The sequence below is a fragment of the Salvelinus alpinus genome, chromosome 21 (genome assembly GCF_045679555.1).
Source record: "Salvelinus alpinus chromosome 21, SLU_Salpinus.1, whole genome shotgun sequence".
Lineage (NCBI taxonomy): Eukaryota > Metazoa > Chordata > Actinopteri > Salmoniformes > Salmonidae > Salvelinus > Salvelinus alpinus.
The window spans coordinates 32,961,723-32,974,407 of NC_092106.1; the positions used below are offsets into that span (position 1 = coordinate 32,961,723).

General features: G+C 44.5%; 1 protein-coding gene across 7 annotated transcripts; it reads left to right on the plus strand.

Annotated features, from left to right (window-relative positions):
* The first annotated feature begins 7,456 nt into the window (after nt 1-7,456).
* Nucleotides 7,457-12,685, plus strand: LOC139548266 (anaphase-promoting complex subunit 15-like). Of its 7 annotated transcripts, none has more exons than XM_071357826.1 (5): nt 7,457-7,695; nt 8,169-8,294; nt 8,408-8,467; nt 11,664-11,804; nt 11,914-12,685. In XM_071357826.1, the coding sequence occupies exons 2-5, from the start codon at nt 8,175-8,177 to the stop codon at nt 11,959-11,961; spliced, it is 369 nt and encodes a 122-aa protein (XP_071213927.1). In that variant the 5' UTR covers nt 7,457-7,695; nt 8,169-8,174; the 3' UTR covers nt 11,962-12,685. The 7 variants fall into 7 exon arrangements, with proteins under 7 accessions (XP_071213927.1, XP_071213928.1, XP_071213926.1 ...); XM_071357827.1 differs by having other exon boundaries at nt 7,464-7,695; nt 8,173-8,294; XM_071357825.1 differs by having other exon boundaries at nt 7,490-7,755.

Here is a 12,685-nt window from a genome sequence, read left to right on the forward strand (position 1 = left end):
ACAAAAACTTCCTGTGGTGTGCGTGTTTATGCAGCTAACTATTTATTAACATAGTAATAATTAATACTTGGTTCACTTAATGTTTGTATGGTGTTGCATTTTCTATGCGAGGTGTGAGTCCACCTAGTGGTCATAACACAGAAGTGCTCCCACAGGACTGTGACTTTTGTTTTGAAGTTGTAACTTATTTTGTAAACCAAGCCTGATCCTTCAACCTATTCCTAAAGCTTAATCCCAGCCCAATTGATGTTTAAAATAAGTGCTTTGTCTGCATCAACACATGCACACGTACACGTACACGTACACGTACACACACACACACACACACACACACACACACACACACACACACACACACACACACACACAAAGATGGCATCCCTTGCCGCGTTCTCAGAGCATGCGCAGACCAGCTGGCTGGTGTCTTTACGGGCATATTCAGTCTCTCCTTTTCCCAGTCTGCTGTCCCCACATGCTTCAAGATGGCCACCATTATTCCTGTACCCAAGAAGGCAAAGTTAACTCAACTAAATGACTATCGCCCCGTAGCACTCACTTCTGTCATCATGAAGTGCTTTGAGAGACTTGTCAAGGATCATATCAGCTCCACCTTACCGGCCAGCCTAGACCCACTTCAATTTGCATACAGGTCCACAGACGATGCAATCGCCATCACACTGCACACTGCCCTATCCCATCTGGATAAGAGGAATACATATGTAAGAATGCTGTTAATTGACTATAGCTCAGCATTCAACACCATAGTACCCTACAAGCTCATCATTACGTTGGAGGCCCTGGGTCTCAATCCCGCACTGTGCAATTAGGTCCTGGACTTTCTGACGGGCCGCCCCCCAGGTGGTGAAGGTAGGAAACAACATCTCCACTTCACTGACCCTCAACACTGGGGCCCCACAAGGGTGCGTGCTCAGCCCCCTCCTGCTCAGCCCCCTCCTGTACTCCCTGTTCACCCATGACTGCGTGGCCATGCACGCCTCCAACTCAATCATCAAGTTTGCAGACGACACACAGTAGTGGGCTTGATTACCAACAACAACGAGACAGCCTACAGAGAGGAGGTGAGGGCACTCGGAGTGTGGTGTCAGGAAAACAATCTCTCACTCAACGTCAACAAAACAAAGAAGATGATTGTGGACTTAAGGAAACAGCAGAGGGAGCACCCCCCTATCCACATCGAAGGGACAGTAGTGGAGAAGTTGGAACGTTTTAAGTTCCTCAGCGTACACATCACAGACAAACTGAAATGGTCCATTCACACAAATAGTGTGGTGAAGAAGGCTTAACAGCGCCTCTTCAACCTCAGGAGGCTGAAGAAATGTGGCTTGTCACCTAAAACCCTGACAAACTTTTACAAATGCACAATCGAGAGCATCCTGTTGGGCTGTATCACCGCCTGGTATGGCAACTGCACCTCCCTCAACCTCAAGGCTCTCCAGAGGGTGGTGCGGTCTGCACAACGCATCACCGGGGGCAAACTACCTGCCCTCCAGGACACCTACAGCACCTGATATCACAGAAAGGCCAAAAAGATAGTCAAGGACAACAACCAGCAGGCCAGGTCAGTACAGGTGCATCAAAGCTGGGACCGAAAGACTGAAAAACAGCTTCTATCTCAAGGCCATCAGACTGCTAAACAGCCATCACTAGCACAGAGAGGCTGCTGCCTACATACAGACTCATATCACTGGCCACTTTAATAAATGGATCACTAGTCACTTTAAACAATGCCACTTTAATAATGTTAACATATCTTACATTACTCATCTCATATGAATATACTGTACCTTATACCATCTATTGCACATTTACATTACATTTAAGTCATTTAGCAGACGCTCTTATCCAGAGCGACTTACAAATTGGAAAGTTCATACATATTCATCCTGGTCCCCCCGTGGGGAATGAACCCACAACCCTGGCGTTGCAAGCGCCATGCTCTACCAACTGAGCCACACGGGACCAGAGCGGCATAGGCACCTTGCCTATGCCGCTCTGACATTGCTCTTCCATATATTTATATGTACATATTCTTATTCCATCCCTTTAGATTTGTGTGTATTAGGTAGTTGTTGTGGAATTGTTAGATTACTTGTTCGATATTACTGCACTGTCAGAACTAGAAGCACAAGCATTGCTCTACACTCACATTAACATCTGCTAACCATGTGTATGTGACCAATACAATTTGATTTGATTTGTAGAGCATGAGATGAGTGGGACCTGGAGAGAGGCTGGGTATTAATAGCCTTATGGACCTCGTCCATCTTTCTGCTATTCTTGGCTATGTCATCACACAGAGCGTGGTGTGTGTGTGTGGAGGCTACATGAATGTGAGTCTCTGTACATGTGTGTGTATGTGCTTCTGTGAGAGAGTATGTGCTGCATCTCAGGCAGCAGGGGTGAGGACTATAGCCTGGTAACCACAGGTACCAGGAGGCTAGCCACGCCCATAATACGCTCTGTAACAAATGAAAACATGAAAGACTAGAACAGACTGTACGCACACACACACACAGGAGAATGGAACACCCCATAATTACTGAGAACTGAAGCAGATTGGCCTCCCTCTCAGACTGGTCATGTGTTTTTGGTTCCCTGAAATATCCTAACGTCCTAGACAGAGAGTAAGGTTCTGTTGGCAGCTTCAGTGCCAAGGAGGGCTGAGTGCCAAACACTAAACACTGAACCCTTCTACAGGAGAGGAAAGAGAGGAGGGAAGGGAGAAGAGGACAGCATGAAAAGGGAGTAAGGGTGAGGACTGAGGAAAGGGGTCATTATTTTCCTGTGGCTCTGGTCAAAAGTAGTGCATATTTTGTATTTTTTTATTTAACCTTTATTTAACTGTGTGGAATAGGATGTAATTTGATATGAGACATATAGCCACAGAAACACAGTTACAGTGTGTAGGAATACAAGGACACATAAAGCCATCTATGACATAAGCATCTGTGGTTTTATTCAAAGCAGAACAATGCTTAATGACATTGTTGCCAGGAGGAGGAGTGTGTTGCGGGGGCAGCACGTTGCCAGGGGCGTGGTTTAAGCAGTATTCTGCCACCTTCTTGTTGGGGTTCTTTCCGGTGAACCACAGCTGCAGGCAGCAGCTAGAAGGCTTGGGGAGGGTGGTGTACAGTAGCAGTAGGAGTCAGAGCAAATCTTCTCACACATAATCTGGGCTGTAGGGAAGACATCTGTCCACTTACGACACTTAGCCTCAGCAGGACAACGGTTACGGCCTGGGAGAGAGGGAGGAGAGAGAGAGAGAGAGAGAGAGAGAGAGAGAGAGGATGAAAGAATGATAGAGTGGAGAGAAAGGGAGGAGAGGACAGGATAAAGAAACAATGTTTTATTTTGCATTTAAATGTTTGTGTGTGTCTGTGAGAGAGTGTATACCTGTGTGTGTGCGTGTATGTGTGTCAAATCAAATCACATTTTATTAATCACATGCTTTGTAAACAACAGGTGTAGACTAACAGTGAAATGCTTACTTACAGGCCCTTCCCAACCATGCAGAGAAAGAAAAAAGAGAAATAATAGAAAAGTAATAACAAGTAATAACAAAATACACAATGAGTACGATAACTATATACACAGGGTACCAGTACAGAGTCGATGTGCAGGGGTACGAGGTAATTGAGATAGATATGTACAGTTCCAGTCAAAGGTTTGGAGACATCCACTCATTCCAGGGGTTTTCTTTATTTGGTAGGTCGTCATTGTAAATAGGAATTTGTTGTTAACTGACTTAAATAAAGGTTAAATAAATAAATAAAATAGAATTTGTACTATTTTCTACATTGTAGAATAATAGTGAAGACATCAAAACTATGAAATAACATATATGGAATCATGTAGTAACCAAAAAGTATTAAACAAATCTAAATATATTTGATATTCTTCAAAGTAGCCACCCTTTGCCTTGATGACAGCTTTGCACACTATTGGCATTCTCTCAAACAGCTTCACCTGGAATGCTTTTCCAACAGTCTTGAAGGAGTTCCCACATATGCTGAGCACTTGTTGGCTGCTTTTCCTTCACTCTGCGGTCCAACTCATCCCAAACCATCTCTATCGGGTTGAGGTCCCTGGTATAGAAGCGTTGATGCAGTCAGTCAGCACTCAGTGGTGCAGCTGTAGAACCTTTTGAGGATCTGAGGGCCCATGCCAAATCTTTTCAGCCTCCTAAGGGGGAAGAAGCATTGTCGTGCCCTCTTCTCCAACTGTGCTGGTGTGTGTGTACTATGATAGATCCTTAATGATGTGGACACTGAGGAACTTGACGTTCTCGACCCGCTCCACTACAGCCCTGTTGACAGTGGTGTAAAGTACTTAAGTAAAAATACTTGAAAGTACTACTTAAGTCGTGTTTTGGGGTATTTGTACTTTACTATTTATATTTTTGACTACTTTTACTTTTACTTCACTACATTCCTAAAGAAAAGTATGCACTTTTTACTCCATCAATTGTCCCTGACACCCAAACATATTCGTTATATTTTGAATGTTTAGCAGGATAGGAGAATGGTCTAATTTGCACACTTATCAAGAGAACATCCCTGGTCATTCCTACTGCCTCTGACCACTAAACACATGCTTGTAAATTATGTCTGAGTGTTCGAACATGCACCTGGTTATCTGTAAATTAAAAAAACAAGAAAATCGGACCTTCTGGTTTGCTTAATATAAGCAATTTGAAATTATTTATAGTTTTACTTTTACTTTTAATACTTAAGTACATTTTAGCAATTACATTTACTTTTGATACTTAAGTATTTTGAAACCAAATACTTTTAGACTGTTACTCAAGTATGATTTTACTGGGTGACTTTCACATTTACTTGAGTAATTTTCTATTAAGGTATCTTTACTTTTACTTGAGTATGACAATTTAACTTTTTCCACCACTGCCTGTTGATGTAAATGGGGGCATGCTCAGCCCTCTGTTTCCTGTAGTCCACGATCAGCTCCTTTGTCTTGCTGACGTTGAAGGAGTGGTCTCTGACCTCCTTCCTATAGGCTGTCTCGTTGTTCTCGTGGGTGAACAGGGAGTACAGGTAGGGACAACGCATGCACACTTGAGGGGTCCCCGTGTTGAGGGTCAGCATGGCGAATGTGTTGTTGCCTGGTGTGTCTTTGTGTATGTGTGTTTGTATGTGTATGTGTGTGTTTACCTGTGGTCCAAACCCAACCGTAGTACCAGTCCTGTTTGCAGGTGAAGTCATCCTTGCAGTCGTCCCACCAGCTGTTGCAGTCCTCCTGACACAGAGGCACATTTAGGATCCGCTCCTATCACCAGGACTGGTCCACCTACACAATAAAAGTCATAGAATGTTGATTAATTTTACATTTTAAAGCATAACATACATATTCGTTCTCCTGGCATCCGCCAAACCCAGATTAGTCCATCTGACTGCCAGATGGTGAAGCGTGATTCATCACTCCAGAGAATGCGTTTCCACTGCACTTTTAAACAAGACCTGTTAAAGGTCTTGCTCACATTGGCTATGGAGAGCTTGATCACACAGTCGTCCGGAACAGCTGGTGCTCTCATGCATGCTTCAGTGTTGCTTTCCTTGAAGCGAGCATAAAAGGCATTTAGCTCATCTGATAGGCTCGCGTCACTGGGCAGCTCACGGCTGGTTTTCCCTTTGTAGTCCGTAATAGTTTGCAAGCTCTGCCACATCCGACAAGCATCAGAGACGGTGTAGTAAGATTCAATCTTAGTACTGTATTGACACTTTGCCTGTTTGATGGTTCGTCTGAGGGCATAGTGGGATTTCTTATAAACATCCGAACAGTGTCCTGCTCCTTGAAAGCGGCAGCTCTAGCCTTTAGCTCGGTGCGGATCCGTGGCTTCAGGTTGGGATATGTACGTACAGTCACTGTGGTGACGACGTCATCAATGCACTTCTTGATGAAGCCGGTGACTGAGGTGGTATACTCTTCAATGGCATTGGATGAATCCCGGAACGTATTCCAGTCTGTGCTAGCAAAACGCGCCAATGTAAACTGAGATTTGTGGATATAAATATGAACTTTACCGAACAAAACATACATGTATTGTGTAACATGAAGTCCTATGAGTGTCATCTGATGAAGATCATCAAAGGTTAGTGATTCATTTTATCTCTATTTCTGCTTTTTGTGACTCCTCTCTTTGGCTGGAAAAATGGCTGTGTTTTTCTGTGACTTGGCTCTGACCTAACATAATCGTTTGGTGTGCTTTCGTCGTAAAGCCTTTTTGAAATCGGACACTGTGGCTGGATTTACAACAAGTGTATCTTTAAAATGGTGGAAAATACATGTATGTTTGAGGAATTTTAATTATGGGATTTCTGTTGTTTTGAATTTGGCGCCCTGCAGTTTCACTGGCTGTTGACGAGGTGGGACGCTAGCAAGGTTAAAGTCCCCAGCTACTAGGAGCGCCGCTTCTGGATGAGCACTTTTTGTTTGCTTATGGCCTTATACAGCTCATTGAGTGCGGTCTTAGTGCCAGCATCAGTAGTCGGCTATGAATAATATAGATGAGAACTCTCTTGGTAGATGCTGTGGTCTACAGCTTATCATGGGGTACTCTACCTCAGGGGAGCAATACCTCGAGACTTCTTTAATATTAGACATCACGCACCAACTGTTATTGACAAATAGAAACACACCCCGCCCCTCGTCTTACCAGACGTAGCTGCTCTGTCCTGCCGAAACACAGAAAACCCAGCCAGCTCTATATTATCTGTGTCGTCATTTAGCCACGACTCTGTGAAACATAAGATATTACAGTTTAATGTCCCATTGGTAGGATAGTCTTGATAGTAGATCATCCAGTTTATTCTCCAGTGGTTGCACGTTGGCCAATAGAACGGGTGGTAGTGGAGATTTACTCACTCGCCTACGAATTCTCACATGGCATCCGGACCTTCTCCCCATGTATCTCCGTCTTTGTGATGGCAACCACGTTCCCAAATCCCTGGAGTGCCCAGTTAGGGTAAAGGAATATGAAGTGGCAAGTGGCAGGGCTATAATGCAGCTCTCCTACACAGAGGCGCGTGAAGTAGTTGGAGTGAGGGGAGCTGAAGATGTGGCGGTGGATGCTCCACAGACTGTAGAGAGTCAGAGTGTTGTTCAACAGTCGAGGGAAACTGATATGCTGATTGTGAAGAAGGTGGATTATATGGTGTTAATTTTACATAAATTAATTGTCCTGCACATACACACAAAAAGTCCAAGAAACTGGACATAATAGTTTCTGCAGCTGAAATATTTTGGGGTTTACAGGACTTCACTGCCTAAACATTGCAAAGAATACTGTCCGAAGATGCTCTTCCCTCTCAGGTCCCAGAGCCTGTAGGGATGGTTGTTGGCAGTTGAATCTGATTATTTTTATTATATATTTTTTTATTAGTTGGGCTGATATACAGCCAAAACAGTAGGTGGCGGCATGCACCTATAGCATTTGTTTGTGGACCACAATAATATCAAAGAAGAAGACCTCGTATAGCAATACACCAATAAGTGTAGTCTGCCATAAAACCAAAGATAGAACAATGAGATAGTTTAGTTATAAAAATCTTTGATAAACCTCTAGAACAACAAGAAGTAGTAGTAGTAGTAAGCGGAACGTTTGTGGAAGGATATGCGTACACACCGGGAGCGTTTACAAAACAACACTGGTTTCCGGTCAGTTTAAATTTGAAATGTATATTTTGATAGCTACTAGTCGTGATAGTGGTTTGACAGGTAAGACGGTGAATATTTTGACATGTACAGTAAATATGTGTACAATTATTTGTTGATGTATTAGGTATTGTTTCGAAACATAGCTAGCTAGTTAACGCGTTAGCTACATTATGCAGGATGAAGAGTGTTTGCTAGCTAGTAAGGAAGATCTGCAATAACTTAACAGATACCATTTTAAAGTCTTCAAAATCTAATCTGTGCAATTCTTACAGTAGCTAACCTACCCAAGTTAGCAGCTAGCTAGCTATGTTGTGACATTTCTTACAGCTAGCTTTCGCTAGCTACACTCTCCACACATTGTTAGGGTCACTGAAACCAACATCTGATTAGCTGTGTACTCATCTAGCCAGGTCTGTTATCTAGATGGGTGCTGATAGCTATCCTGTCTCAGTGAAGTCTGTGTGTCTTCTCAGACAGAGATGTCCACGCAGTTCCCCTCGCTGTTTCCCAGGATCACAGAGACTCTGTGGTTCAACCTGGACCGGCCGTGTGTGGATGAGACAGAGCTACACCAACAGGAGCAACAGCATCAGACCTGGGTACAAACAAACAAACACAGAAAGAGAAAAGACAGGGCAAGACTAGAAGGAGTGACAGAGCCAACCTGGGTTCAGACATACACACACTGACCTCTCCTGTCTCTCCCCCTTAGTTACAGAGCATCGCAGAGAAGGACAATAGCTTGATGCCTATTGGGAAGCCAATTTTCGAGGTATCTGAGCTTTAAATAATGTTTATTTTACTTACCTAGACATCTGAACTGTCGGTCACTCATATTTTCATCCAAAAGTTGACCCAAATATATACAAGATGCTTATGGATTTTGACCAAGTCCTGCGATATTACAAAGGTGAATCATGTTCACATTTATTTTACCTTTATTTAAGCAGGGAGTCACCATTGAGACCAGGGTCTCTTTCACAATGGATCCCTGCAATGACAATTTGACAATGACAATTTCATACGACCAAATCGAAAATAATATATATCCAGTAAAATACAGTACAACAAAAATCTCAATTTGTTTTATTACATTCCTCAATAAGAAGGTCCCAAATCAATATTTTAAATTGCCCGAGCAGCACCAGAACATCCAATTGTAATATATTTTGTAGTTGGTTCTATGTGGGGGTGGGAAGGCATTACAATTCAATAAAATAGAGAAGTTCATGTTTGCATTTTGTGGTTATTCCCAACAGCTCCCAGGTTAGGGGGAGTCATTAGGGCCAGAGGAGGGAGGGCAAGCAAGAGCTTAAATTATACCATCCAAAGATGGAGTAAAGCTACAGTAGGAGAGAACAGCACATCTAGCTACATTCCCCACAGATATGTGTTTTACGGTCACTGAAACCAACATCTGATCAGCTGTGTACTCATCTATCCCGGTCTGTTATCTAGGTGGGTGCTGATAGCAATCCTGTTTCAGTGAAGTGTGTGTGTCTTCTCAGACAGAGATCTCAGTTTCCCAGGATGACAGTCTCTATGGTTCAAGACTGGTGTTTTGCTTTTGTAATGCTTGCTAGCTCACATTCAAACCAACTAAAGTTAAAGATGGTGATCCTAAACCCCCTACCCTGTGTGAACTTGGTTATGGTGGTGTGGTACACAGAAAGAGAGTTTAGCAGCTAGGGAGAGGTTTTAATATCTCATGACATTTAATTCCTCAAATTTGACATATCGTTTCACTGGACGTGCTACCTTGTCCTCAGACCTGCTGTTTTCAACTCTCTCCTTCCATCCCTCTACCGTACCTGCTGTTTTCAACTCTCTCCTTCCATCCCTCTACCGTACCTGCTGTTTTCAACTCTCTCCTTCCATCCCTCTACCGTACCTGCTGTTTTCAACTCTCTCCTTCCATCCCTCTACCGTACCTGCTGTTTTCAACTCTCTCCTTCCATCCCTCTACCGTACCTGCTGTCTCGACCTCTGACCTCTGAATGGGGCTCAGTGGTCTAAGGCACTGCATCTCAGTGCTAGAGGCGTCACTACAGACCCTGGTTCAGTGGTCTAAGACACTGCATCTCAGTGCTAGAGGTGTCACTACAGACCCTGGTTCAGTGGTCTAAGACACTGCATCTCAGTGCTAGAGGTATCACTACAGACCCTGGTTCAGTGGTCTAAGGCCCTGCATCTCAGTGCTAGAGGCGTCACTACAGACCCTGGTTCAGTGGTCTAAGACACTGCATCTCAGTGCTAGAGGAGTCACTACAGACCCTGGTTCAGTGGTCTAAGGCACTGCATCTCAGTGCTAGAGGTGTCACTACAGACCCTGGTTCAGTGGTCTAAGACACTGCATCTCAGTGCTAGAGGTATCACTACAGACCCTGGTTCAGTGGTCTAAGGCACTGCATCTCAGTGCTAGAGGTGTCACTACAGACCCTGGTTCAGAGGTCTAAGACACTGCATCTCAGTGCTAGAGGTGTCACTACAGACCCTGGTTCAGAGGTCTAAGGCACTGCATCTCAGTGCTAGAGGTATCACTACAGACCCTGGTTCAGCGGTCTAAGGCACTGCATCTCAGTGCTAGAGGCATCAATACAGACCCTGGTTCAGAGGTCTAAGGCACTGCATCTCAGTACTAGAGGTGTCACTACAGACCCTGGTTCAGAGGTCTAAGGCACTGCATCTCAGTGCTAGAGGTGTCACTACAGACCCTGGTTCAGAGGTCTAAGACACTGCATCTCAGTGCTAGAGGTGTCACTACAGACCCTGGTTCAGTGGTCTAAGGCACTGCATCTCAGTGCTAGAGGTGTCACTACAGACCCTGGTTCAGCGGTCTAAGACACTGCATCTCAGTGCTAGAGGTGTCACTACAGACCCTGGTTCAGAGGTCTAAGGCACTGCATCTCAGTGCTAGAGGTGTCACTACAGACCCTGGTTCAGTGGTCTAAGGCACTGCATCTCAGTACTAGAGGAGTCACTACAGACCCTGGTTCAGTGGTCTAAGGCACTGCATCTCAGTGCTAGAGGTGTCACTACAGACCCTGGTTCAGAGGTCTAAGGCACTGCATCTCAGTGCTAGAGGCGTCACTACAGACCCTGGTTCAGCGGTCTAAGACACTGCATCTCAGTGCTAGAGGTGTCACTACAGACCCTGGTTCAGAGGTCTAAGGCACTGCATCTCAGTGCTAGAGGCATCACTACAGACCCTGGTTCAGTGGTCTAAGGCACTGCATCTCAGTGCTAGAGGTGTCACTACAGACCCTGGTTCAGCGGTCTAAGGCACTGCATCTCAGTGCTAGAGGTGTCACTACAGACCCTGGTTCAGAGGTCTAAGGCACTGCATCTCAGTGCTAGAGGTGTCACTACAGACCCTGGTTCGATTCCAGACTGTATCACAACAGGCCGTGATTGGGAGTCCAGCGTCGTTAGGCTTTGGCCGGGGTAGGCCGTCATTGTAAATAAGAATTTGTTTTTAACTGACTTGCCTAGTTAAATAAAATAAAAATGCTTGGCTATGAAAAACCAACTGACATTTACTCCTGAGGTACTGACCTGTTGCTGATCTACAACCACTGTGATTATTATTTGACTCTGCTGGTCATCTATGAACATTTGAACATTTTGAAGAATGATCCGGCCTTAATGGCCTTGTACTCTTATAATCTCCAACTGGCACAGCCAGAAGAGAACTTCCAAGGTTCCTGCCTTTCTAGGGAGTTTTGCATAGCCACAATGCTTCTGCTTTGCTTGCTGTTTGGGGTTTTAGCCTGGATTTCTGTATAGCACTTTGTGACATCGGCTGATGAAAAAAGGGCTTTATAAATACAATTAGATTGTTTACCATTTTGCGTCAACGTTTGGATGAAAATAAGAAAGTGGTCCTTTCATTTATAGTGGCTGTTAAGGATGTTTTCTGTCATTTTTCCATGCTCACTCTGGTGTGTTTGTGTTCTCTGGGTGTGTAGCAAACATTTGACGAGGAAGAAGAGGAGGAGGATGAGGATGAGGAAGATAGTGAGGAAGACTCTGAGGATGAAGAGGACATGCAGGACATAGATGAGATGAACGACTACAACGAGTCACCGGATGACGGAGAGGTCAACGAGGTCAATGCGAACACACACACAATCAGGGGTTAGGGGTCACGTCTATGGAGCACTATATAAGGGAAATACTAGGCATTCGCATTCTTAATGTCACTCATCCCTCTCTCAGGTGGATATGGAGGGAGCAGACCAAGACCAGGACCAGTGGATGATCTAGACCAGAGTAATCCTCGCTACTCTCTGATGCCCCCTTGGTAGCGCTCCAGCTGGATAGCTGCTCATCTCCTCTGCCGGACAGTGGCTTTTGGCTGGTTAACTTTCCCTGCTGTTCACACCCACCCTGTGAAACTAAAGGGGGAGGTGTGAGCTGCGTGAGGTTTTACTGCATGGAGAAAGTGCTGTGTGCGTGTTCTCTCATTCAGTGTTCTACAGTTGCAATGTGTGAAGACTGTAAACTGTAAAAGAAATTCTCTTGAAATAAGTGTTTTTGCAACATGAGGAGAAAGAACCCCTGCTCCACCTCAACCTCCCCTCTGCTAGTTCTGTCCTCCCCCACAGATCACGAGACACTCAGACCCTTTGTTTAGACTATGCACACATCAAACTCAAGGACATCAGAGTGCACTCACTCCCCTCTCTGGTACTCGTTGTTCTGTGTGTGTACTTTGACTCCCCCGTCCGTCCGTCCGTCCGTCCGTTGCCAGTCGTGTCACATCTGAATGGGCATAAACCTGTGTAATCTGCTGTGTGTGGGTGTGCTGCCAACAGAAACCTGGAGAGTAAAAAACAAACATGCTATATAGAATGTTAGTATTCAACAAAACTGATTTTAAAAAGGAACATCACAGGTGCTCGTATGTATGTCTGTATGTATGTAAAGTAAATACATTTTTAATTGGTCCAGTCTTATGTAAATAAAGAAAAACATTTTGTACAGATAA

Bases quoted from the DNA above. Each gene is read 5' to 3' on its own strand.
- LOC139548266 (XM_071357824.1), top strand. From the start codon at position 7,713: ATGTATATTTTGATAGCTACTAGTCGTGATAGTGGTTTGACAG. The intron at 8,295-8,407 runs GTACAAACAAAC...TCTCCCCCTTAG, and splicing joins AGCAACAGCATCAGACCTGG to TTACAGAGCATCGCAGAGAA. The intron at 11,805-11,913 runs GTCAATGCGAAC...TCCCTCTCTCAG, and splicing joins ATGACGGAGAGGTCAACGAG to GTGGATATGGAGGGAGCAGA.